Source organism: Drosophila erecta, unplaced genomic scaffold, assembly GCF_003286155.1.
Source record: "Drosophila erecta strain 14021-0224.00,06,07 unplaced genomic scaffold, DereRS2 tig00000055-arrow-pilon, whole genome shotgun sequence".
NCBI classification, from domain to species: domain Eukaryota; kingdom Metazoa; phylum Arthropoda; class Insecta; order Diptera; family Drosophilidae; genus Drosophila; species Drosophila erecta.
This window is the reverse complement of record NW_020825200.1, coordinates 10093510-10119487: the sequence shown is the minus strand read 5'-3', so window position 1 is coordinate 10119487 and position 25978 is coordinate 10093510. Positions and strand designations below refer to the sequence as shown.

Below are 25978 nucleotides of genomic sequence, written 5' to 3'. Positions count from 1 at the left end.
AACGATGTCGAGGCATCCATAGAAATGCCAAGTTGCATTATCCGGATGGTTTGGCGGGGTCGGGATTGGCGCCTTTGTCTGGCATTTTCGTTAACAGCACAGCGGGCTGAAGGCCGCTCCCCCACCCACAACCACCCACCAACGCCCTTCACCCACTCGGAAGAGCACGGCTGAATGACGACGCAAATAATTGAATGGGCGATCAATAGGTGAACAAGTCCGGGGCAGCCAAGCTGGGTTCAAAACGCGCCTCAGCAGAGCTGGTTAATTGAATTAGCCAAGCTGCACTGGCCTGAATAGAGTTCAGGCCAAAGTGGACGCCCAGCAGAGATTTGCTAATGAATGGAGTTCGCGGCTCTGCTTTTTTATTGAGGTCCTTAAGTGGAGTGCTTAAAAGTTAGTGAAGCTCGAATTACTTCAAGAGCACTCGTGTAAATAGTTTCAGAGCTCAGCTCGGCGTGTCATTGGCAGTAGTTTAGGCCATTTCGCCCTGTCACCTGCCCACAGATAATCCAATCACACACACAGACAAGCACACCATTTGCATGCACACTTGCCTTGCACTTTATTATGCAATTCTGGACACTCAAAGGATGCAGATAAAATGATGGGCACCACAGTTGAGTTAATGACCTGCGAATAACCTGAGCTTCAGATGTCCGTGGGCGATGTTTAAATAAATCCATAGAGCAATTACCGCCAAGCCAAGAAAATCGGGCAAACTTGAATGTCAGCCAGCAACTATTAACCTCTGATTGCAGCACCCAACCCCATGGCAATAGCAATTCAATATACTTCGATAGCATTTCAAATCCAATCAAATCGAAACTGGCATCAATTTTTCATGGAAAGCGGAGCCGGAGGGAAACTCCGACAGCAATGAAAAATTATGAGCCATGCGGCAGTAACAGATACAACAACAAGTTCCGCAGAAAGCAGTTTAAAGCGAGGGAGATCGCCGGGAAAATCCGGGGAAAAAGCAGACAAAATGACTGCGACCCTATCACCATTTTAACCCTCGAAATCAACAAAAGAAGATTCTGAATCCATTTAACGTCGATTCCGCAGCTGGAGCCAAGTGGCCATCGATGCGTTAAATAAAAAGTTCAACTAAATATTTTTCAAAGCCAAAAAACAAAGCAACCACGTGCAGGAGATGGAGAGTCGCTATTTGCGGAAAGGTGGAACGTTACTTTGCAGGGCGCAATGCTAAAAGTAATGCTAAGTTTGCACACGAGCCACTGAGAAAGCCCAGAAGTTGGGAAAGACCAAGGAACTTGGGCAAATAAGCAATAAGACAACAACTAACCAGTCTCGTGCAGGTCAGGGTGCTTATCTCGGGGATACCCTGGATGTACTTTTAGTTCAATCCGCAAGTATCTCACCTATTTACTCAGCTACCACCAGGTAATCTATAGCATATATCCACCCCGATTACTGGTATCGATCATCATGCAAATGCGAAGCTTCTTACCCGAAACTGAAACCCTATTTTTAAGGGCGCCCATTTACAGGGTAGCAGTGGCCCTACCACCCACCATAACGCCTCCGTAGGTGACTCAATAGCAGCCTCCGATCCGGACCGGAACACTCCCCGTGCCCGGGACACCGCTTGTCAGTTTCTATCCTTCGGCCAGGACACGTACACAAACATTTCATGGTTCAATAAATTTGCTGCCGAGCGTACCGGAAACTTTGCGAAAAATACATTGGGAAAATGTTCGGCGCTGCACTGGGGAAGGCGGAGAAATTATCTGTAGACCAGGACCTGGCTCCCCCACACACACACACACACACACACACAAGCACGCACACACGAAGGAGGCACCTGCACACAAACACAAACACACACTCACACACACACACACACGTGGAGAAGAAATGAAATTGCAGCTGTGTGCGAGCACCGCCTCGTATAATTTAGCAGCCGATTTTTTTCACTTCCTTCCTATTGCCAGTTACAATCATTCCTTCTCCGCCATTTTTGCAATTTTTATTCGGTGCAATTTCTGGCTTTTCCGCTTGCCATGTTCTGCCACGCCCCCTGATTATGTATTTTGGCCTACTTCGCAAGGCGTTGATGCTAAATTATGCTGCTCTTCGCACCCCATCGCCAGTCTGCAGCTCCAGTCGCTGGATGGTCGTGTTCGTGGATGCGGATCCTTTTAATATGTTGCACAAATAGCAATTAAGAATCCAGTTAAGCGGAAAACAGGCAAATTGAACATATTATAGCCAGGCGTAATTAATAGCTTTAATTGGAGCAATACTAAAACGGAAGCGATAATCGGTGTTTTCTTTTCCGACAGATTAAATTGTTTATTTAAAGGGGAAGACAATCATTTTATCCCTTTTAACTGTTTATTGAAATTAAATTATTTTTAAAAACAAGCCCACCGACAAATATCACGTAAATATCACAGTTTCCTTTAAGTTGATACACTTTCATTGAAAAAGTTTTTGTTTGTTTTCCCCGAAAAAATAAAGAAACGGAGAACCCTTTCCCTGGTCATTCAACATTTATCGAGAACCGCACACGATTGTTTGCTTTACCCCAAAGAGGAGGTCATTAAATATTTTATTATTACATTTTCTAATAGTTGGTTGGGAAAGAAAAGGAAGTACGCCACGAAATGTCGCAACTCGAGGCGAGGGTTGTAAAATTTAATTTATCAAACTTCTGCTACGCTGAACTCGGGCAGAGCGAGACAGACGCAGCGTAGAAAGAGACACCGCACGGAAACCGGATGGAGGGAGCAAATTCTGTGCCTGTACTTCCGCTTATAGTTGCATTTGCGGATGATGCGGTTCGTGGCTGGAAATCCAGCCACCATGTCGCGTGTGTTATTTATAATGCGACAGGGCCAGATGAACAGCACGAGTTTATTAGCCAGTGCGATTTACGAGCTGACACAATTTTAGGACCTAACTTTGGAAAATATGTGCAGTCAGCCGGATGGAGGGACATATTTATGTGATTTGATTTGTGATTTCATTTGTTAAATGGCGGTGATGCTAATCTAGGCAAATGGAATACGAATAAGTGCGGCTGGCTATGATTGATTACATGCTCTACGTGGTAACTGTTGCGTCCTCAAAGCCAAGCGAGTTCAAAGTCCCATCTACTTATTACTGCCTATAAAGCAAACCTATAGATGCCCATTCTATCCGTAGTTTTTCGTCTTTGTTTGGGAATAAGTCCCCAATTAAAGCCCAGTCATAATCGAAATATTAAACTTTCCTCAACCCATCAAACCTTCCGAAAGCCCTCTTTCACCATCGCCCCGCAGAACCTCTTTGTAAGGTCTGTAACTAATGCACGCCAATTTTCAATACAGAAAATCGAACTTTGAAGTGGACGCCTCGCTGCCTCGCTGCCACGCTGCCACGCTGCCACGCCCACATTGCTTTACTTTCACCGAGGGGCGTTATGCAAGGGTGGTCCAATTGGGGCAGGGATCTGCGGCGCAACTTGGCGTGCGTTTCTATTTTGCTTGGCCGAAAAACTCTTGAAACTATTATCGATGAGGCGCCGTTCAGTGGGGAGGCTATTCTAAGTGGACGAGGGCGTCACTGACACCGTCAGTAAGATCGGCAGGGGGATGTGCACTCTAAAAAATGTTAGCTTATCACGACTTGGTTGGCAAAGAAAAAAGAAAATACCGGAAAACCAGGAATAACATTTGATTAGTGTAGCATCTTAAAGAAGAGTACATAGATATAAAAACAAAAAAGTTAAATAATCTATGGATTTCAAATTTTTTTGAGTGCAGCGGCCATTGGGCGCTCAAACGTTGGCGATGCCAACGAACGCGTTTTGTGCGTGTCAAAGCACACAGGGCATATAAAAATGGAAAATATGAAAATATCGGAGCAAGGAAAACGGCAAGGAAAAGCGAAGGGCCGCCCACCCAGCACTTAACCACTTTTTATGCCTGGCGATAAATTAAAATTTTTATTAACATACTTTCCACGGCGAGAAAATAGTGGCAGAGCCCAGCCAGCGCACCAAAAACGTCAACTTGTCCGGCACTTGTCGGCGATTCCCCGCCAGGATGGAGGATTCTTTATGACTTTTGCCAACGCACGCTGAAACTGACCAACGCCGCCCCCATTCCAGTTCCTATTCAAACTGCCGGCCAGGCTGGAGCTGGAGCTGAATCTGGGAGCCCTTACAATTATAATTCGTTGACGCAGGAGCAGCCGGAGCCCGGGAAAATGCAGTTTTTCATCGGACTTACTAAGGGCAACGCCAGCGGGGCGGTGGAAAATCGGAAAGGTTGGTTGGAGACAGAGTCTGCAGCCTGGCGCATTATCTATGCATTATTGTGGCTCGGCCATTGGCCAGCTGCTGTCTCAGCAGAAAATAATATTATATTAAATTATGTATACGTTTTTCTCGGCAATTTTGTAGAGTGTTCACTCTTATCGTGTGTACAAACTTCACGGAAGAAAAAGCCATTTAAAAAAGGCTACAAATGATAAAAAAAGAGACCCATTTAAAATTGAAGAGCAATAGAAAAAATGAATTGTTTTTAGTTAATGCTTGGCTATTTGCAAATTCCATTTCAATGAATTTCGCGCAGCAAGCGTAGCTGCATAAAAAATGCCATTAAATATTATTCATTCATTACACAAAACCGACAAAAATGAATGAGTCGAATTCGTGTTTAATTTTTTCACTCATTTAATGAATTATTAAATGCAGCATGCATAATTCCGTTCCGGACAATGCGAAATGGAATACCCACGTCAAAGCCCCTCTACCTAAAGGACCTCGCAGGGATATCCTTCGAATGGCACGTAGGCAAATATCCCTTTTGGAATGCAAATATTTTCCGCCGTAATTGAGGCGCGACAAATGCGAATTGTGAGCGAATGTGATTGCGTTGGCTTAGGCCATTTTCGACGGGTTGTCGGAGGAGTTCCCTCGAAATAGGTAAAACGACACGTATTTAATGCACATACAATTCAATCATTCAATTTGGCATGCAAACAAAAACGATGTGTTCAATTTACCCAAACGGCAATGAGGACATGGACTTTTCAAAATGCTTTTTAAATTGACAAAAGATAAAAAACGGCTTATAATTGCAGTGGCGCTTCCAACAATTAATGGTTGCACGTAAAACAATTACAGCGCGGTAAATTGCAACTGCAGACAGCAGCAGCGAAATCGAGTAATTGTCGCACATTAACCACAGATGCGATTGGATCGTCAAGGATGGGCAGGAATTATAGGTGGGCGGGATGGGTGGTGCCTGGATACTGATTGTGTTAATTTCGGTTCACTTGTTTCACATCGATAGGGAAATTTTCGGGTTAATACTTCCTCCGTCTTCTGAATTACAATCCTTTCAATCGTTAAGTAAGATCGTACTTTGCCTTTATGCGTAAGAAAAGAATATCAATAGTATAGTATATATAGTATTATAGTACTATATAATATAATATAGATATTTCTTATCCTTATCAATGACTGATGAATATAGTTTGCAGGCTGTGCCCCATCAGTTTGACTATTCCATTTTCTTAATAGAGATCATTTTTTAGCGGAGTCATGTGACTATAAAATGATATTATTTAGGGTATCCAAAAATAAAGAAGTAGTAGCTATCTAACTACTTGGACCTGCGATAACCACAGCGTTTCTGTGAAATCCATCGCATTCTTAAATAATATAAAAGGGATTTCTGAGAAATTTTCAGTTACTTGAAACCGAGAAGTGTAAATCAGCCACAAGCAATTTCTTGTAAAAGTTTTTTTGAAAATGCTTATGGCAATAAAATGGAAATCATGGTATTCTTTTTGTGAATCTCATTTTACGTTCCTTCGTTATTTTAAAGCACTCGAAATCTACAAGATTTTGGGTAATTGTTAAATATTCATGATTTCTCCATATTTTTACTTTATTTTTTTAGCATTAGTTCGAAAATCATTATTTACTTCTTCTGATCGCTTGTCGCACTTAATAGCCTTTTTGAACATGTAAGACCTTTAAGGATCAGACTAGATAAGCTCCTAAAGGTCACGATCTAGTCTGACATTTTCACACCAACAGTGCCGAAACATTCAGCAGCTCGAGGCACTTTTCCCGGAATTTTCTTGTTAGCTTCAAGCTTTGCCTTTTATTGCCAGCAGTTCTATTGTCTTTTATGTCAACTCACCAGACACAAGAGTTGATGAATTTTGTCGCTTCGCAGGATGGGCGACTTTAGATGGCACTGTCACACAGACACAGGCACAGGCACACACACACACGCAGCAATCGAGCCTGATTGTGTTGGTGTGTTGTATTGGTGTACGTATTGGTGTGTTTATTTCGAAGCGCGCCAAAAAGTATGCAATGCGAACTGTGAGTCTTGTGTTGCGGCTCTGCGATTCGGTCTCCGACTGACGATGGTCTAATGGCCGATGGCTTGATGGTTGATGGCTGATGGCTGATGGCTGGTAATGTGATTAGTTGGCTCGTCTATCGATGCTAGTGCGCTACTGTGTGCGAGTATATTTTAATTTAATTATGTCGCTCTCGTTTCAATTACGAAAACCGCTCGCAGCGAAGACACGCACTAATAAACAAAGGCCAGCAATAACAGAAGAACGAAAAAACAAGCGACGGCTGGTATCGCCGCCGAGGGAAAACCAAAGGAAAATGTGTCGAATGAGTGCTACCAAAAGGAAGACCAACCAGCGAATGTGTTCTGCCTCTCCCTCTCCGCTCTCGCGTTCTCTCCCTCTCTCTGTGCGGCTTTTTTGGCTGCTCCCTGGCTTTTCCGCCGATGAAAATGCTGGCAATCGAATGCAACTGCCTCCCACAAGCGACTGAATGCGTTGCATACGCCAAGGCGCACGGTGAGTGCCCGAGGAACGAGTGGCAGTGGAACGCGCCCGGACTTGAGTGACTTTTGAGTGAGTGCACAGTGCACTTTCGAGCGCCCGGAACGAGTGGCATTGGGCAGCACCTGTGCGACGGCTGGAGGCAGTGGCACGAATGGGGTGGATAGCCCTATTCTTTCTTTATCGCCACAGAAACGGGCAGTCAAAATTTTAATTGGGTTTGTCCAACTTGCGGCACACAATTCAATTGATCCGCTCCCCCACTCGGAGCTCATTAAGTTGGAGGGTTGCAACTACTTATATATCGGTGGGTCAAAGCTCGTAACGATTGCCTTGGTTTCTTGGTAGGGTAGTTGCACTGGCACTTCCCTTGGGTTCCTTTTTAAATGGTATCCTACACACACGTCTATTTCCTTGTTCAAGCGCTGAACTCAAACGTGGTGGTTGTTTTTTAATTTTTTAATGCACTGCATACTTTTAGACAGCTTACATTATAAATACGTAATCGCTGTGCTAACCAGAACCTTGAAAATAAGCTGAAAATGAAAGCGACTTCAAAATTATAATATTAATATATATTTCTAGAAGTGGGGCTGCAATAGAGCTTCTAAGCTGAAACGTTTTATATGGAAACCCACATAAAGGATATGGGATATAGTTGCGCCCCATCAGAATTCAACGTAATTATAATTTGTGTCCCTCGTGACACGTTGACATTAGCAGGGCATCTGGGCACCATCGGCAGCTGACACAGAAACACTTTTACTGGCTGCACTTTGTGAAATGGATCTCTCGCCGGCATCACCTGAAAGCGCTCCCAAAAGATGCCATTCTCGGTCCGTCTGCTGTCATCCGGCGTGGAGATGATGACGCAGCTTAAGGGCGGACCCAGCCCCACCCGCAATCCTGGCCAGATTCCCCTGACAATGACTGGCACTCGTTCACGGACTCCGGGGCTGACTTCTCCGCCGCCAGCAGGTGTTTCCATTAACATCGGGACAATAAAGGCAACGCACGCACTGCAATATGCAACAGTTGCAGACACGCAGGAAAAGCGCTGGAAATGGGAAATGTGGGTGGCTGTGGGTGGTGGGTGGTGGGCGCTTAATCGCACATTTGTAAGTAGTTGTGTAATCTATCCGTGAACGTCGCTTCCGCTTTGCATTTTATATGCTCAACGCATCGTTTGGCCGACGCAAATTGAGTTTCGTTGTCGTTGCTGCTGCTGAAATATCTGCTCTCGGATGGATGGATAGTTGGACGGATGGATAGATGGATAGATAAACAGATGGATAGATAGGTGCCTGGATGAATGCCGCGGATATATCCCTTTAACACAGCCATCGATTGGGAAGGAATTTTCGCGAGTTTGGACGAGCACGAGCATCAAGCCAATTAAAACTTTTAGCCCATCAACTTAATTACAAAAGGGCGAAATTTTGCGACTATCATAAAGGCGGAAAGCGATGGTTATGCAGAGAACAAAAAGATTGCTGAATATGAGGTTGTCAAGAAAGATGTTCCTATTAATAGTTTTAGGAGCCAATAACCCATTTGCCCGAAGCTTAAATAGTTATGAACGCTTTAAAACGCCTTTAGCTGCGGATTGTAATTTCGTTAAAAGGTGTGACACAGAAGCTAATGTCCAAAACAGTCAGTTTTGAAGATTGAGGCTAGCTGGTAATAGTAATATGTTCAAGTATCATTTGGTAACCGTAATTTTAGCCTGGACTTCGTGGGTGGCTTTTGCTAAGAATACGGACACCCAGCAAAGCCAGTCTGTGAGGACCAATCCGCTGTTAGTTGATCATGTGGCTATAAATCAGCAGCAATGGTTCACATACAATGCGCTGAAGGAAAGTGAAATTCAACAGAAACTCGAGATATTCGAGAGGACGATTGAAGGACGATTGATGGTCCTGCAAAACAAGTTGAGATACGAGCTGAATGAGCTCCAGACCATAATAGGAAACAAGAGCAAGGAGGTTGTGGCGATACCACGAATATCGCCCTGGATCGACCCGGATAAGTTTCAGGAAATCGGCACACGGCGCTTCTACTTTGAGCGGCACAAGAAACAGAATTGGTTTGGTGCCTCACTCACGTGCCGCAAATTGGGCGGCCACCTGGCCACCATCCACGATGAGAAAGAGCTGAATGATGTATTCTCAAGGGCGCCGGCCTCTGCCTATTGGATAGATATTAATAGTTTATATAAGTTCGGCCAGCTCACTTCAACACTCACTGGCAGAGAGCCACCCTTCCTAAAATGGAACACTGAAAAAAAGATCGGTGGCGATCGCTGTGTTACTGTGTACGCCAGGAAAATGTACACTGAAGATTGTTTTAGTAAGTATATGTTCGTATGTCAGACCGAGCAGTGGGTTGACGCGAATGAATAAACATAATTCAAGCAAGCTATTTTCATTTCGCATCTATGCATTTTACCGCCAGCCTTTAATAAACCTATGAGCAATTATTTGTTCCTTTTGTCCTTTTATTTCACTACAAAACTTTCAATTGGCTGATGTGATATGATGGGTATCGACATTGAAAAAACCAAAAAGCAGTAAGCAACAGCTTTCTTAGCCAAACTTTCCCCATTTGCAAGACGATCATTGAGACCTAAGTGATGGAAATAGAAATATCTCCCCTTAAGTTACAAAAACATATTCGTCCTCAATTTAAAACCGGGCCCATCCAGATATTCAAATGGGGTTTCTTTTGTGGCAAGCCATCAAGTGCAGAAAAAGCGGCGCGTATTATTTTCAAATGTCTTACACATGATGTGTCAGTGATGTGGGCGGCAAGTGCCACGCCCCGCCCCAAGGAAGCCACCCAAATGGTGACAAAAATGCTTTTGATTTGTGGGCCACTCGCACACCCATCGCCTCCCACGCTTATTAGAATCCTGCCATTGTGGCAGCCAAAGTGCAACTAGCAGAAACAGATAGCAAACATCCAACAATGCGGAGCCGAGCGCAATTTATGACCAGGGAACGAGATTTGGAAACGGACTAATAGGATTGCGGCTCCAATTTTTGGGGCTTTTCATTTCAGATACCTCCGCACTTACGCTGCAAGCCCATATCTACAGATTCCATTCATATCGTTCTACACTTTAAAGCTATTTTAACGCTATTTATAAGTATGTTAAATATAATATGTTAAATAAATAATCTTGTAATCAACAATGAATTTGATAGTTCAGTATATATATGTTTGCTATTTATATTAGTCCCTAAATTTATGCGTCGAAATTTCAGAATATCTCTATATTTTAAAACGTCTAATAATATTTCAGTTCAAAAATCGATTGTCGATTTGATCTCTGACATGAGGAACTAGTTCGTTAAACGAAATTAGTTGCAGAACTCACTGGCATCGGGGGTAGTCGATTTTCAAGTTAATCGAAGTGGAAGTCATCGGTTTAGGGCTCTTTATAGATAAAAGATTATTCGATTTATTATTTTGGAGTGGCTTGAGTTAAGTGGTAATTATTGAATTGAATTTACCGCGCATTAGTGTTACCGTCTTCCACTGCCACCTCGATAATATTTTTAGTATTCCTAATCGGTCGACAACTTGGCGGTGTGCAGCCATCTGGCAACACTGTTCGATGACGCTTGAATTTTAGCGGACAAACAAGAAAAAGCAAAAAAGACGACGCTCGCTGCAAAAATTGTTACTGCCTTCAAAGAGTCCAGCAGTTTTAAGAAGCAACGACGAGCAATCAAAAGCCGCTGCCAGAATGCCGCGCACCAAGATACCAAAGAACTCCAAGCGCAACCGCGAGGTGGCCAATCGCGAGGAGAAGCTGCGCCTGTACGAGCTGAAAATGGATTCCCGCCTGATCAGCATCGATTCGCTGGAGACGAAGTTCCTCTCCGCCGTGGACCACCAGGTGAAGACCCTGCTGGGTCAGGTGCAGAAGGAGCTGGCCAACCTCAAGATGCCCGAGGTGTTGCGCCTCTTCGAGGAGCTGGACCGCTTCAGCGACTTCAAGGCCAGCGACCAGACGCAGCTGCTCGCCTCCATGTCCATGAGTGGCAGCGTCACCGAGGGCCACGCCCCCTCCGCCACCGGGAGCCGCAATGACGAAGGTTTGTCCGCCCCACGGGGCCTACATATGTATATATGAATGGCAGGGATTTCATGAGCAGAATTCCGAGCGAATTCCGGTTTTACATACCGCATTCTAAAGCCAAATGTTATTGTTAACTATCCACCTCCTAGAAGACTATATAGTCTCCTGGAGAAGCCAAAGTTAGCCGCTTAGTTCTTCCGATTAAGTTAAGTTTTTCATGCAAAACATGCGTATTTTATTATAACCACAAGTAGAAGCTGAAAGACTTAGTTTAGTGTCAGCAAATTATTTAAATCTTCGGTTGCTGCCATTTTCACGTTTAATTTTAATCTAACTGGTGTCCGGCTTTGTGACTAACTCAACTTTGCTTTCTAACTCCGCACCGCACATTTCAATGCACGCAAAATGCATCTCCCACACCCACATCCACATCCTGTGCCGGTCACTCTATCTAGGCTACCTTACAGAGGACAGCAGCATCGGTGCCAGCGGTGCGAGCATCGCGGCCGCCCACACAGGCTCCCTGCTGCGGTCCACGAGGGCGATGCGAACACCCGGACCACTGCACTCGGCGAGGGCCCGTCGAGCCCGCCGTAGTCGTTCCGCCTGCGGGGATCTCAACATATTGCACTCGGCCAAACCGCCGTCCATTTCGAGCAGCTCCGGCCGCAACTCGCGCAGCAAGCTGCGCACACCAATGGCATCGCGCACGAAGGCCTTCAGTGCCGATCGCACTCCTCTAAAGAAGCCAGTACGCTCCGGATCGCCCACCACACCGCCGATGGCGTTCCTGCGCTATCCAAAGCCCGGCGAGGTGGCCCTCTCCAAGTACGGCAGTCCCATGGTGGCTCAAGTGTAAGTTTGCATCCTACGTGACGATTACCCATTTGCTAAAACCGTTTTCCCGCACGTAGAATGCCAGACAAGTTCGCCAATGTGAACATTCCTATTCGGAACGGAGTTCTTAGCTTGCGGCCCAAAAAACTGGATGCCGACGAGGTGGAGTCCAATCTGTTGGAGAACCTGGACGAGGACACCCTTAACCAGATCAAAACGCTGCACGAGAACTTGCAGATGATTGTTAATAAGGCCAGCCAGACGGTGTTCAAGTAGCTGTCATTTCGAACGCTTTTCTAGATATAATGCTATATCATATATTTTAGTACGTTTCGTCTAAGTTCAGTTTTCATTTTACTCATTTAGTTCAAGTACTTTGCCTTCATATATAAAAATCTATCGTATTTACCTAAGTTTCAATACAAGTTCAATTTACATGTTCATATCCAAGTGTACGGCGACTTAAATGTAATGTTTTAAATACATGTCTAACCAAAAAAACTCGCCTTCAAGCAAAACTGTATGGATTTGTCAGAAAAAGCTTCCTCTGAATAACATCTTGTGTTTTGTATCGTCTTTTCACCAAAGAGCCCTTTGACTTTGTTACCTTTGGGTGATTAGTGATTAGATACAGGAAGAATCTATATAGATCGTGAAAAACATGACGCGCACCAAGATTTCAGCACGTCGTCAGGCTCAGCGCCAGGTGGCTGATCGCGAGGAGAAAGTGCGTCTGGCCCAAATCAAGATGGACTCGGCTCTGGAGAAGATCGATGAGATGGGCAAGCGGTACAAGCAGGAGGTGGACAACCAAATTAAGGTGTTACGTGGAAGCACGGACAAGAGGCTGCTAGAAATGAAGATGTCAGAACTGTTGGCTCTCAGGATTAAAACCTTCGCCGATCATCAGTGGACAGGTGAGATTAGACAAAACAGTCGGCAATCCAAGAGTAAATGTTATATGTATAACCGATTCCTCCACCCAGCTCCCAAGCCGCCGACAACTCGCAGTCAGTCCATCAGCCATTATCGTGGTCGGACCCGCACTCCGCAGAATCAGCAGCGAACGAGGATTCAGGCGCAGTCGGCGGACAGGGCTCCCGTAGGCGACACCATGAGCTTTGTGCGCTGGCCGCGCGCCGGAGAGGTGGTGCTCTCGAAGGCGGGAAGCCCGCTGGCCGTCCAGATGCTCCCAGGTCGCTATGCGGACGTGCAGATTCCCACCAAGGCCGGCGTGATCACCGTGAAGCCGCACAAGATCAACACCGTGAAGCGGGATGTACTGATGCAGCTGGACGAGAACACCCTGAATCAGGTGAAGACCCTGAATGCCAATCTCGGCTTGATCGTGGATTTGGCCAACAAATTGGGGAAATCGAAACCGTAGGAGCCATCGAAAGAAACTCCAAGATCACGTACTTGTACGCTTAGTTCATTAATATTTTATTTAGTCTTTTTCATTTTCTCATTTTCAATGTTTTTGTTCAGTTGTTAAACATTAAGTGAACGTGTCTGTTGTTCTTGTTGCTGTCTGCTGCATTTTGCTTGCTTTTTGTTGTATAATTAATTAATAAATTTAATTACTTTATGTATATATATATATATATGTATATATATATCGATTTGTAAGTACAAACATAGCGTACAGAATTTCGTCTCCACTAGCTTTAAATTTAATTGTTTAAACATTTTTCTATTGTGTTGCATGTGTGTATTTTGTGTGTCTGTGTGAACATTGTCAATTATGCTTGTAAGTACTTAGTTAAATTAAAGTGTATTGTGTTTTCTTTCAAATGAAAATTCAATCGAAACTCTTTGGTTTCCCAACTTTTCATCTTCAGTTTTAACTGTGTGAATCCTTAGACAAACGTTACATTTACACATATACAGATTTAGTTATTAAAAATTATCATTAATTTTTAGTGTTTATAGTGTAAGTTTTAGCATTTGTTTTCGGTTTCCCATTAGAGTGTGAAATGTGAGTGGGAGTGGGCGTGTGGTACGCGTTTATATAGTTACAGATACATAAAAATACAATATATAGCAAAAGGTACATATATAGAGACTTAAAATACGCTTGTTTTCACTGAATTATTCAATACGATTTTAGGGACAAAGACAACATATATGTGGACAATCAATCGATACGTGTAAACAGTGACAGATGACAACAACATAACACTCAGATTTGTAACATTCAGTATGTTTGTGTGGTTAGGGTTTGATAGTTTTTGTAAAACAATTTCAAAGAATCAAACATATGTATGGGCAGTGCGATGAACAGTCGCCCTGTGTCAAAACCTGCAATAAACGAGTATAATCTAATCAAAATGCTCATGATAATCTTGAAACAATTTGTCGTTCTCTTGAGTACAGTCTTCCCTCCAAATCACGTATTATAGCATACCCAAATTACCACAATACCCATAATACGAGTATGTTCATCAAAGCGCTAAAAAATCGTTGATGAGTGAACAAAACTAGATGCATATGTGACATTTTGAACTGAAGTTGCCTGCTCTTAAAGATCTGATCACTTCCGTAAATTCAGCATTAATTCAAACTCCTATATACGTGCAAAACCAATCTATTTGAATATCGGTTTCGATTCCTACGCCTCTAACTACGCTAACCTCGACCAACTATTTCAAACTCGTTTGCTTCTTTTGAAAATGGTTTCCAGTTCCAAATTTTGCACATTGTTTAGGCCTATTTCGTCGTACGTTTTTCGGTCTTTCAACTTTTTTCCCATTTGGTAACACAGCCAATCAACGATGCCTTCTTCCATCAAACCGATACTTTTGTTCCTCTATTTTTTTGCATAGACTGAAAAGAAGTTAATTTAAATATTGAGTAGCTGTGCTGCGTGATCTGCGTTAAATTTGTAGTTATATTGCTCTCGGTTCTGATCTATTTTGCGTTCGTACAAATTTCTACTCGTTTTTATTTTTATTTTTTTACAAAATTGTGCTATTTTTGCTATTTTGTTTAAAAACTATTTTCTTTGAGGCTGTTGTTTTAGAATTCGTTATAACCTTTAAATGCTAGTTTATATATTAGGTTTGTATTTCGTTATTCTTATGTTTGGGCACTACTCATTGCGGTTCAGGGCATCTTTTGTATTTAGTAAATAGTATTTTGTATTTTATTTGTAATATCAAGTTTAACAAATCTTTGTAGGCTTTATGCACGGGTACAGGGCGTTGCATTATTTGTTTTGTAATTCTCATTCCATCTCCTTTCTCGGCTAATATCTTAAATCGTCAGTATGTGATTTGGTACAAATTTTATGGTACTAGGTTGCATACAAATAAAATCCATAAATGACTGTACAGTATGAAGAAATAAGTACGTCCGCTAGTCAGATTCGGAATATAAAATTAGCTTTTACATCGGATGTGTCCAGCGAAACCAATTTGTATCTTCAATTCGAAAAAAGCTTAGATCGAGAGTTGGTATAAAACTAGATTAATTTTGTTATAAAATTCTAAGATGCTTGTATGTACAAAAATGTATGCGCAACTGGATCGGTTAAAGGTGCGTGATAACAGAACAACTTACCAAATCATACATATATTATTAGTAGGTATGCTTATCAAAACTAACTCCGCTTTGCACTCACGTAAATATTATTTGCATTTAGGTTAGTTAGCTTTATGTGTAGTACTTAGTTAATTCCTAGTATACTCCATGAAGTTTATACCACTTGTAAATATTTGTTTATTTTAAATATATATTCGAAATAAACCCAATATTTGTTCATGCTTATAAATTAATTAATATCATTAAATGCTTAAATTCATTAATGCACTTTATATGTACTTTTTGTGTTGCTGTGTGTGAAATTTGCTATATCCTTACCCCGTATAAATATATATATATATTTATGAATCGGTATATATGAATAACTGGCATTAAAACTATTAATATAGTGTATATATAATGCTAAATGCAGTATACTTGTGTATATTCATTTGTCATACTTATACTTTCCTGGTTTGAGGTTTTGTCAGTATAAAAACTATGGGGAGAGCTGGGGTCCGAAAATTGGCCACCATCTTTGAATTTATGTTTTATAATTTTTAATTTAATTGCATTAAATGTAGCCTCTTAAAGAAAATCTCGTTCTAAGCTAACTTGAAGTGTGACAATTATAATTTAGCTAGCAGCGTCTAGAAATTTGTTCTTTAATAGATATTGAAGTAATTTATGTGAACCATTTGCAATCTATTTACAATTTACCATAGTCGTCTTAATACATATTAATGAATTTTCGGTTAAGTTTAATATTTTTTATAAATTTGTATTTTTTTCATACGCTTTTGAACTTAACGAGAGGTATTTCTATTTTCCCAAGTTTTAATATCGCCGTTTTCCCTTTATTATTTATTCCATTTATTCGTGTTGGTTATCGTTGTTTTCGCGTCCGATTTCAGTGTAAAAATTTGTCAAAAAATACGATTTTTAATAAATAAAGAAAACATGAAATTTGTAAAATATTGTATATAAATTTTTATTTAGGGCTTTGCAGTTTAAACAGTATTTTAATAAAATTATAAACTAAATTTATATCAATAATATTTGTATAGCATTTGTATCGTTTCTTCTTTAAAATAATATTTATAACGATTGAACCCAACTTAATAGACTTAAAGATTTAAACAAAATCAAAAATCAATAAAAAATTACATAATAGAAAACGTGAAACGTTTTTGCCTAGCTCTAGCTTGCAAAATGTTAATTGAAAGTGTTTTGAATCATACATGCCAATTTTGTATATTTAATGTGTAATAGTTAATATAAAAATGGTTAAGATTACATATTAGTTTAAACAAAACCTGTAAAATAGCCTTCACATGAAATTGCAACGCCAATTTTGCTATGCGCGCTTTGCTTTCTCGCTTTGATATAAAAGTATTTAAACATAATTACAATAAATTTAAACGAGCATTAACTAAATTACAATTTTAAATTAAAGGCGGCACAACTTAGAAAAGTTATTCAATGAAAATATTTACAGGAAAGGGATAGTTTTGCTAACCCCAGTCAAAGTGATATATTTTGGGTCTAATTGGTCAATTGGTGAATTGAAAAGTCATTTTTCAAGATGATTGAAAAGATTAAGAAGGTATACATAAAGCAAAGGCTTTGGAGGTCGAGGTCCTCATGCTTTTGCAGCAACAAATTAGCAACATTTAGTACATAAAATTCAACAAATTATCACACTGAAAAAATTCAACACTACTTTTAAATGTACAGCAAGTTTGTGTTTTTGTGTGTTTACATGTTACATGCTTTCCCATCCAATTGTATACTTTATAGTATATTATCGCTTGTCGCTATATCTAGAGCTTAGCCAACTGCTGCCGTGGCCAACGCTTCTCCAAATGTTATACAATATTAATGTTAATTCTCTTTAAATATACATATATCAATTTAACAACACCTCGAAACGGCCAGCACTTAACGCATAATTTATGTTTCTGCTTTCTTTCTATTGTATATATAGCTCTTAGTACTAGGCTTTATCTTTAAACGTAATAAATATGCATTCCTTATATCATGTTTGCATCTTCTCTTGAAGTTATTATATGCGGTTTTGAAAATATTTAACTAGAGCTTGTGTCTGGTATTTATGTTTTCGCGATTTCTTTTAGACGAGGTTCCCATTTTGCTTTAAAATTAATATTTGCTAGTATTATAAAATAAATATATTTAGGTATATATTTTTTAAATAGTGCTGCTAATATTTGTAATTAGATGTACATGCTTCGCCATTCATCCGTTCATTTCCTATTGTTTTCGTATCTAGAGCCATAAATGCGTGCGCAAGAGAAGTTTTGGTTGTACGTGATCCTTGGGTCTCAACTAGGCACCTTAGGGTCACCTCGTAGCGCTGCTGGTGAAGAAGTCCGCTGTGGAAATATAAGCAAAGCCTTGTAGTTATAACCAAAATAAATATACGTGCCAATACTTACGCGTCTCGAAGCTGAAGCTCAGCGTTGGGTCTGGCGGCGTGTTGAGCATGGAGTTGCTGACATTGCCGCTGCCCGTGGGCGTCACGTTGCCCATGCTGTTTGTACTGTTGACCCCGCCCACGATGCCGCCGCCGCCCCCGATCACCGAGCCCTGCTGCAGCGGACTCTGCGGCGTCTGTCCCCGTTGAGCGACGCCACCGCCGCCTCCAGCTCCTCCGGTGGCTGCCGCAGCCGCCTGCTGTGCGCGCACACTGACCACCGCGCGCAGCTCCTGCTTGACGAACTCGGAGTTGGCACTACCACCGGCTACGCCGCCACCACCGCCAGCTGAAAGATTGAAGGGCATCGCTTGAGTGACTATGGATCAACTATGTGGGCTTCAAGCCACAATATAAAATAGGGTTTAGTCACATTGGCTTCGCTCAATTCTAGACATAAAACATAAAATAAACACAAAACATACACAACGGAATACAACATAGAACACAAAGGTTGGCGGCACACTGAAAATTGGGATTACAAAGTGGGAATTAATTTTGCTAGGTGGGTACCGAAAAACGTACTAAACTCCTACAGCGGTGACCAATTTGGATTTTGCTTTTGATAAACTCTAGTTTATATATCATTTATATATTTCAAACTTGGTTTTAAATGTGTTCTTAGGGCTAAACATTGTAGGGTAACTTGGGCACACCAAATGTGTTTGTGGGGTGCAGCGCCTGCAACTATGTATGCTGGGTATTATGTACAGCTCAACCAAGTGGACATTTTGGGTTAATTACAATGATCGTACAGAGTTATACAGAGATGGGGTCATGTGTGGGCTTATGTGTGGGTTAGGGGTGTTGATGCGTGTGTTTCCCAGCTCAGATGTAGATTTTCGATAGGTATTTACAGAATGCTCCCAAAATTTTGATTGCTTTACGATGCGTGGCAATGATTATACAGCCATATTATATATATATATATATATATATACACAGAGTTCAAGACGGGGTGATTTGTACAGCGATCGCGTGAGATATTTAATGATGCTTTCAGTTTGAGAGAGAGAAAATAGCACACGGGCTTACCGGTCTGGGCGCGACCATAGAAATCATTCGCCTGCTGCGACTGCCCGTAGCCGCCAAGGGTGGCCCCATAGTTGCCGCCCCCGCCGCCAAGGCCAATGATGCCGTTGCCGCCGCCGCTGCCCATGCCGCCCACGCCCATCATCGCCGGGTGCGGATGCGGGTGCGGCGACATGCTCAGCCCGTTCATCAGCTGCTGCTGCTGCTGATGTTGCTGCTGCTGCTGTTGCTGCTGCTGCTGCTGTTGCTGCTGCTGCTGCTGCTGCTGGTTGCCGGCGGCAGCTGAGCTATCAGTGTTGTTGCTGCTGCCCGGTGAGGAGCCAAAGCGTGGCGAGCCTGTTTTGGTTAAGCGGTTTTGGTTGGTTTCGTTTGGCTTTGATTAGAACTAGTTCAGGTCATCAAAAGTGTGTGTTTGTGTGTGTGTACTATGTGTGAGTTTGTGTAAAGCTGTCTAAGTATGTAGTTTAATGTTTAGTATGTGGATTAGGGTGCTTAAATCGCAAGAGATATATCAACTACGTTTGTTTCTCAAGGCGGCATTAATAGGTACTTTTATCTCGATATCCTAATTTACGCCCCCTCGCCTGCCCCTAAAACGTTTTTTATACGCCATAAACAAACTAAACGCCTAGTTCTCAGTTCAATGGTGGATCCAGCTTGGCTCCCCGTTCGCCTTCTTACCTGGCAGATGTTGGGTGGCCTGTGGCACGCTGCCCTGCCGCTGCAGTCGCTGCAGCTGTTGCTGCTGGAAAACATTTACATTGCTGCCGTAGGGGGACTGCGGACCGCCGAAGCCCACGCCGGAACCATCGGGCGTGGTGGCTCCGCCACCGCCTTGTCCCTGGAACGAGTTCTGCCGCTGGAGAGCCGCTTGCGCCGCCGGATTGCCGCCGGGTCCGACTGCTCCTGGGGAGTTGAGGCCGCGTCTCTGGTTCTGTTGGTATTGACGCGCATTGTACGGACTCCCGCCCTGCGGCGCGGCCATGGAAAGGTGTTAATGGGTCTGCTTTGGCTGGATCAATACTCAGACACTCACCTGCAGCTGTGCAATGAGCATCGGATTGTGTTGCTGCAGTGTTCTTCCGGTATTGCCAGACGGCAGTGGGCCGCCGGGTCCACCGCCTCCTCCACCGCCAGCACCCCACTGCTGAGGGCTGTTCTGCATGCCCGGCGACTGCATTCCCGAGTTTGAGCCGAACGGTGTGTTGGAACGTCCGCCATCGCCCACCTGTTGCTGCTGGTAGGCCAACTGCTGCTGCTGGACATTGTTCTGCTGCTGCTGGCTGAGTTGCTGCTGCTGCTGCGGGGAAAGTCGTTGGCCAGGTTGCGGAAACTGCGGGGCATAGCCTGAAAATCCAAATGCACCATTAGTTATCAATGCTAACGCATTTCCGGGATCAGCATACCTTGGTTGGGCTGCGGGCTGTAGGGCGCGCTGCGACCGGGACTGAGCTGCTGCTGCATCAGGGTCTGAGCAAAGTTTGGACTGAGCTGGGCATCTGAGGGCAGGTTCGTGCGGGAGAGGGACACGTTCGGAGCCACCGTCGTGTTGAGAAGCGAGCCAATGTTGTTCAGGCCCGCATTCATGCCAGCTAAAACAGGAGGAAGCAAAATGTTTAATAATCTATCTTGAAAACGTGGCAAACCGAGCAAATACTCACTGGCATTCTCGGGAACGAGCATTTGCTGCTTCTGCTGTTGCTGCAACAAGCGCTCCTTCTGCTGCTGCTGTCGCATGTTTCGCAGTTGCTGCTGGGCGGGCAACACCACGCCGCCCGGAGTGGCCACCGCATTCATGGGCCCACGCCCGCGGGCGGGATACATGGGTGGTGGTCGCTGGAAGCCCTGGTTGCCCTGATTGCGCATGGCTTCCAGGCGCTGTATGATGTGTTGCTGGTTCTGCTGTTGCTGCTGCTGGTGCTGCTGCTGCTGCTGTTGCATGTTCAGCATTCCCGGGTAGGCAGGGGGCTGTTGCAGATGCTGCTGTCGCTGTTGCTGCTGCTGCTGGGCAAGCTGCAGCGCCAGCAGCTGTTGCTGCTGGTGTTGTTGCTGGTGCTGTTGCTGCTGGCTCATCATATGCTGCTGGCTTAGATCGTTTCCAAAGGCCGCCGACTCCACGTCCAGCATTAGCGACTTTTGAATGTCGTTGATGGCCGAGGCCTCGGATGGGGCACTGGTCACGATGGGAGCATCATCTGGATAATACTCCATTACACTGTCCAGCAACTTGGACAGCTCCGAGTCGCTTTCGCACAGCATGGCCGCCGCTGCCGCTGCTGCAGCCGAAGTGGAGGCCGCTGTGGTAATTGAGGTAGTTGCTGTGGTCGCCAGTTGCTGTTGCTGGTGCTGGAAGGCCAGCTGCGGCGGCTGGAGTTGCTGTTGCTGCTGCTGACTGAGGTAGACATCGTTTGGCTGCTGTGGTTGCTGCTGGGAAGGAATGCCGGCGACCTGTTGCTGCTGCTGCTGCTGTTGTTGCTGCTGCTGCTGTTGCTGCTGCTTTCGGTTGCGATTGGCGGCCGCTTTGGGTCCGGTGCTGCCAGCGCTAATGAGGTTACCCGGAGCGGCCAGCGTGCTGCTAACCGTGGAGCTGGTGATGTCCGGCAGCGTCTTCACTTGCAGCGGCTGCTCGGGATTGGGTGCTTTGGGTATCTTTGGCGGATTCTGCAGCAGCTTGGCCAACATCTTATTCTGCGTGCACAGTTTGCTGGGCTTGTCCTCCGACCGTTTGGCAGAGGGATCGTCGTCGGGCTCGTTCAACGGTCTCTTTCGATTCAGCGAGGGATCGCTTTGGATCTTGAGCATGGCCTTTAGATCCTCGGTGCTCATGTTGCCGCTGGCACTGTTGCGGTGCATCCCGTGGCTGCCACCGTCCGGATTCTTTAGCTGGCGCATCAGCTCGCTCTGCCGCGAGTTGTTCATAGAACCTGGCCCACCGCCCGATCCGTTGCCATCATCGTCCTCGGACTTCTCGTTGAGTAGCTGCAAGTAGGTCTGTGTTCAGAATGGGAGGTACTTTTCGTAATATTAGAATCATACCTTGAGCAGCATAGGGTTTTGCGAATTGCCTGCCTTGTGCAGCATACTTGAGTTGCCGACACCACGCCCCATCGATCCCATGGGGCCAAACAATCCCAATCCTCCGGCCTGGCCGCCCATCTTGAAACCACCGCTGGCGTGCTTCTCATCCTCGCTGCCCTCGGGCTTGAAGTACTGCGAAATAATTGTACTTGCATTAGTATAGATCCGTGAATTTTCATGTGCAAAACCTGTTTCGGCCAAGTTCAAGTTGCTGACCTACATCTTACTTTGGGACTCACCTTCTCATCATCGCCCAGTCCTCCCAGACCGCCGGCCATGCTCTGCGACTTGGTCAGCAAATGGCGCAATCGCTCCGAGGATTCCTGCTGCTGCTGCTGCTGTTGCGGCGGTGTCTGTTGCTGCTGCTGCTGTTGCTGCTGCTGCTGCTGGGAGAGCAACATTCCACCAACGCCGTTCGGCAGACCACCGCCCAATAGTGGGTTACTGCTGTTGCTATTGTTGTTTGCCTGCTGCTGGTTTTGTTGCTGCTGGACATCCTTCTCGGGCTTCACATCGCCCGCCTCGAAGGAGTGGAAGTTGAAGCCACCGTAGTTGCCGCCGCCGGCACTGGCATTTGATTGCGGCGAGGGTAGGCTGGCGGCGGAGTGCGAGGAGAGCTGATACGGCGTGGCCGGAGAAGCGCAAACAGCCGGACTAAATCCGTGTCCAGACGGAGGACGCGGCGTGCTAACGGGCGTGGCCACCGAGGCTCGCGAATTGGGACGCGAATCCGTCCAGGCTCCCACACCGCCACTGGGATCCAATTCGAATGAGGAGGAATGTGCTGCAATGTCGAATTCGAAGGTATCGCTCCCGTAGAAGCTGTGCTCCGCAGGCGCTGGCGAGGCGGTAAACGCGTTGACCAGCGCATTTGCGGACGAGCTGGCCGATGAGCTGGCGCCGGATCGCTGCTGCTGCTGCTGTTGCTGCTGCTGCAGTCCGGTGCCGTTTATAATGGCGCTACTCATCAGCGGTCCGCCCACGCTTGTAGTCTGTGTGCTGTTGCCACCGCCGCCCTGTTGACCGCCGCCCACCAGTCCGCCCAGCAGATGGGTGGGCAACATGCCAGCGGACGCTGGCGAAGACGAGGATCCCGAACCGGTTCCTCCATGCAGACCATCCATGGAGAGGCTGCTGAGCAGGGAGCTGGCAAGTGAGGGGCTTGGCACCATGGTACACAGCTGGCCCAAGCCCAAACCGCCGCTGCCCGCTCCAGTGTTGCTGCTGTTCATGTCGTTCTCCGAGTTGAGCAGCGTCTGTACGGACATTATAAAGTCGCCCTCACCAGGCGTCTGGTTGAGGAACAGTCTCGAGTTTGCCTTCACATGCACGTACACATCCGGTGCTCCCAGTCGTAAACGAAACGGACGAGATACCACACTGTTGCCTGCCCCGGCACCCGGCGAATTGGCGCTGGCCGAGTCCTGTATGTCGCGCAGGTGCGACTTGAGGGTGGAGAGGTCGTGTGGATGACATAGATCCTGCCACAGGCGGCCCACCCACGTTTGCAGGTGCTGCTTAAACGGCTCCCGCAGTGCCGTGGGATCGAGGGTGAGTATTTTGCCGTGGATGTCCAGCTTGAAAGTCATCTGCTCGATCGGCTGCTGATGCACATGCTGCTGAATGTTGATCTCCAAGGGCGACTCATCCTCCGGTCGTGTGATCAGGCACAGCACCGAGCTGCTGGCATCGGCATCGTCTGAAAGTATTACATTGTTATTATTTAAGTGGATTCAACTACTTTAGTCGGTGTTTTAGTACTCACCCTTGACGGGCGCCGCTATAAGGACCACCTCCTCGTACTTGTCCTGATGGCCGGACTGCCTCAGTGGCTTCTCCTCGCAGTTTGAGGACGTTTGGGTGGCAGTGCGCGTGTCCTTAACGAGCATGCGCACCTTGGTGGAGATGCTGCCCTTCGACTTGCCCGCCGCTGCGCCACCGGTTCGTCCCAAGCCGCCCGCTCCGCTGGAATTGGAGCCCTGTGAGGCATTGCCGTTGTTCAGCTCCTCGAGATCGCCCCAAACGCCCGCCGAGGGGCCAGCAGAACCGCCACCCGGGCCAGAATTGTTGGCGGAGTTGCTACTTCCGCCATTGGGATTGTTGTACATTGTGTTGATGATCGGCTCTAGCTTGGCGTGATCCCCCGAATAGAGGTACATGTAGAGCGGCTGGTGGTACAGCTCCTGCTTCTCATAGCCGATCAGGTCGCGGATGTTCTGCGTGCAGGACTCAATGATGCCGTTGGCGTTCACCTGCAGCAGGACCCAGCCGACGCCGCTGATATAGTGCTCGAGTGCCTCGAAGTATGCCGATATCTCTGGCACCTGGCCGAGCAGGAGTGATGGCTCCGGAAGAGGCGGTTCCGTCGAGGAGACCTCGCCCTGTTGCACCGGATGGATCGAGCAGTTGTCCGTGGCACAGCGGCTGCAGCGTGTTGAGGTTGCTTGCGGTTTGCTGGTGTTGTTGTTATTGTTGCTATTCGTGTTGTTGTTGGTCGTTGTCGTGGAATTGTTGTTGTTCGTCGACGTTGAGGATATATCACGATTTTGGCCCTTGTCACAGATCTCACGATACTGAAAAGAGCAGGGTATTTGAAAGAGTGTTCAATTTAGTATGTGGTTTTGAGGTATTGAGGATAACTTTGCATTGAATTCGATCTTATTAATATAAAATTTCCTTGCAATGGAAATAGGCCCGCCGAGTGTAGATATTCATCTTAAATTCTACTTTGTGACGGGTAAAGAATCATTTCTTGCTCAGATCGCATCTGTGAGATACATATGCGAATGTAAAAACTTCATTCACATCGCGCCCACTTTATCGCCGACATTTAAACTGCGGGCATTATTTATTTGGCGATGATGCGGAAGCATCCCGAGCAAAAACTCATGCATAATATGACACAGAGCCAGTAATAATATTAATAATTATAGCACAAAGATCGGCACACTTTATTATTATATGTGTAATATCATTGTATTGACACAATGGAAGTGCAATAAACCGCATTTTATCGGAGGCATGTGTGTTAGGGTTCTATGTTTGTGTTATTTTTACGCGCGCGTTTGAAAATAAAGTCATTGACATTTGCGAAAAAAGCATGCGAAATGCGCTCGTCATATTCAAATATTATTGTTACGGTGAGGATTCGGATTCGTTTTCCTTAGAACTTCCACGGCCCGCCTCCCACTGCCACCCACTTTCCAGTGGCTCCCCATTCTCTCACTGGCTCTCTCTCGAAACTGTTTCGCTCTCACACATGGGAATTCAAGGTCAGTCAACTTCAACTTCGCATGGACAAATGTCAATGGCATTTCACTTTTGTTTTGGTTTCTCGCGGCTCCCCTTATTTGCGTTTTTTGTTTTATTTTCACGTAATATTTTTTTTTTTTTGGTCTTATTAGAGTCTAGGCTCTGAATGTGTGACTCAATTCGGGCCGAAAAGCGAACAAATTACTCACGAAAAATCTCAGAAATACTGAAAAGCGGAGAACACAGAACGTTCGCACAGTCACAAAGTTGCCGAAATACTAAGCACACAATTTTTGAATGCAATTGTGTTAAAAAACGCACAACGACAACAACAGCAGCAACAGCAACAACCACAACGAAGACGAACAACAATGGCAACACGAAGCTTCTTCGCGCTCTTTGCCAAAAAAAGGAAGCTTTGCTCTCTCGCACTCTCTCTTTCCAGTTTTGTTTACCGGCTTGCACATCGACTGTGTGTGTGTGCGTGTATGTGTGTGTTATCACATTGTGCACCTGTTTTGCGTGGCCGTATGTGTGTGTGGGGGAGTGGGGGCAGCAACAACAATTAAGAACAATATAGAACGAATCGCAATCGCTACTATATGAAATTGCAAATAGCCGATACGTCATCGGTGCAAAAGCATTTCAAAGCAGTTCGTTGATCTCCCGAAAAAAAGTGGAGAGCGAGCTTTTGTTGTTTGGAATTTGGAAGCGGATGGAAGGGAAGCTTGACCAGGAAAAGTTGCTCCCGAGCACGAATTTCGGGGTGAAGGCACTCCGAAAAATATCAGTCAAATGATTAAGTAAACATCGCAATAACAACAACAATGAGAGCAACG

At 45.2% G+C, this 25978-nt stretch overlaps 5 protein-coding genes across 8 annotated transcripts in view; 3 read left to right on the top strand and 2 right to left on the bottom strand.

The window, feature by feature from the left end:
* The window catches only part of LOC6542531 (guanine nucleotide-binding protein subunit gamma-e), a 38240-nt gene extending 31412 nt beyond the window's left edge, over positions 1 to 6828 (bottom strand). The window contains exons 1-2 of one of the 3 annotated variants that reach the window (XM_026978821.1): positions 6689 to 6828; positions 6168 to 6492 (exon numbers count right to left, since the gene is read on the bottom strand). The gene's annotated coding sequence lies outside the window, so the exon portion shown is untranslated. Of the gene's footprint in view, positions 1 to 6167 lie in introns of all 3 variants that reach the window. The other 2 variants (XM_015159932.2, XM_001969249.3) reach the window with 2 other exon arrangements.
* A 1681-nt stretch (positions 6829 to 8509) lies between these two features.
* LOC6542085 (accessory gland protein Acp29AB) lies at positions 8510 to 9316 on the top strand. The gene has a single exon (XM_001969248.3). The coding sequence runs from the start codon at positions 8529 to 8531 to the stop codon at positions 9237 to 9239; it is 711 nt and encodes a 236-aa protein (XP_001969284.2). The 5' UTR covers positions 8510 to 8528; the 3' UTR covers positions 9240 to 9316.
* A 1085-nt stretch (positions 9317 to 10401) lies between these two features.
* LOC6542368 (borealin) lies at positions 10402 to 12248 on the top strand. 2 transcript variants are annotated; one of them, XM_026979779.1, is made up of 3 exons: positions 10402 to 10940; positions 11392 to 11779; positions 11839 to 12248. In XM_026979779.1, exons 1-3 carry the CDS (start codon positions 10589 to 10591, stop codon positions 12035 to 12037), a joined length of 939 nt encoding a protein of 312 aa, XP_026835580.1. In that variant the 5' UTR covers positions 10402 to 10588; the 3' UTR covers positions 12038 to 12248. The 2 variants fall into 2 exon arrangements, with proteins under 2 accessions (XP_026835580.1, XP_001969283.2); XM_001969247.3 differs by having other exon boundaries at positions 11380 to 11779.
* A 77-nt stretch (positions 12249 to 12325) lies between these two features.
* Positions 12326 to 13806, top strand: LOC6543271 (borealin). The gene is made up of 2 exons (XM_001969246.3): positions 12326 to 12678; positions 12748 to 13806. The coding sequence occupies exons 1-2, from the start codon at positions 12423 to 12425 to the stop codon at positions 13146 to 13148; spliced, it is 657 nt and encodes a 218-aa protein (XP_001969282.1). The 5' UTR covers positions 12326 to 12422; the 3' UTR covers positions 13149 to 13806.
* A 3247-nt stretch (positions 13807 to 17053) lies between these two features.
* LOC6543165 (neurogenic protein mastermind) overlaps positions 17054 to 25978 on the bottom strand; it is a 69865-nt gene continuing 60940 nt past the window's right edge. The window contains exons 5-14 of the mRNA XM_001969245.3: positions 23653 to 24460; positions 22127 to 23586; positions 21846 to 22019; positions 20471 to 21788; positions 20216 to 20401; positions 19846 to 20156; positions 19491 to 19779; positions 18813 to 19145; positions 17740 to 18066; positions 17054 to 17676 (exon numbers count right to left, since the gene is read on the bottom strand). Coding sequence (XP_001969281.1) covers positions 17645 to 17676; positions 17740 to 18066; positions 18813 to 19145; positions 19491 to 19779; positions 19846 to 20156; positions 20216 to 20401; positions 20471 to 21788; positions 21846 to 22019; positions 22127 to 23586; positions 23653 to 24460 — 5238 coding nt within the window. The 3' untranslated portion in view covers positions 17054 to 17644. The remainder of the gene's footprint in view (positions 17677 to 17739; positions 18067 to 18812; positions 19146 to 19490; positions 19780 to 19845; positions 20157 to 20215; positions 20402 to 20470; positions 21789 to 21845; positions 22020 to 22126; positions 23587 to 23652; positions 24461 to 25978) is intronic.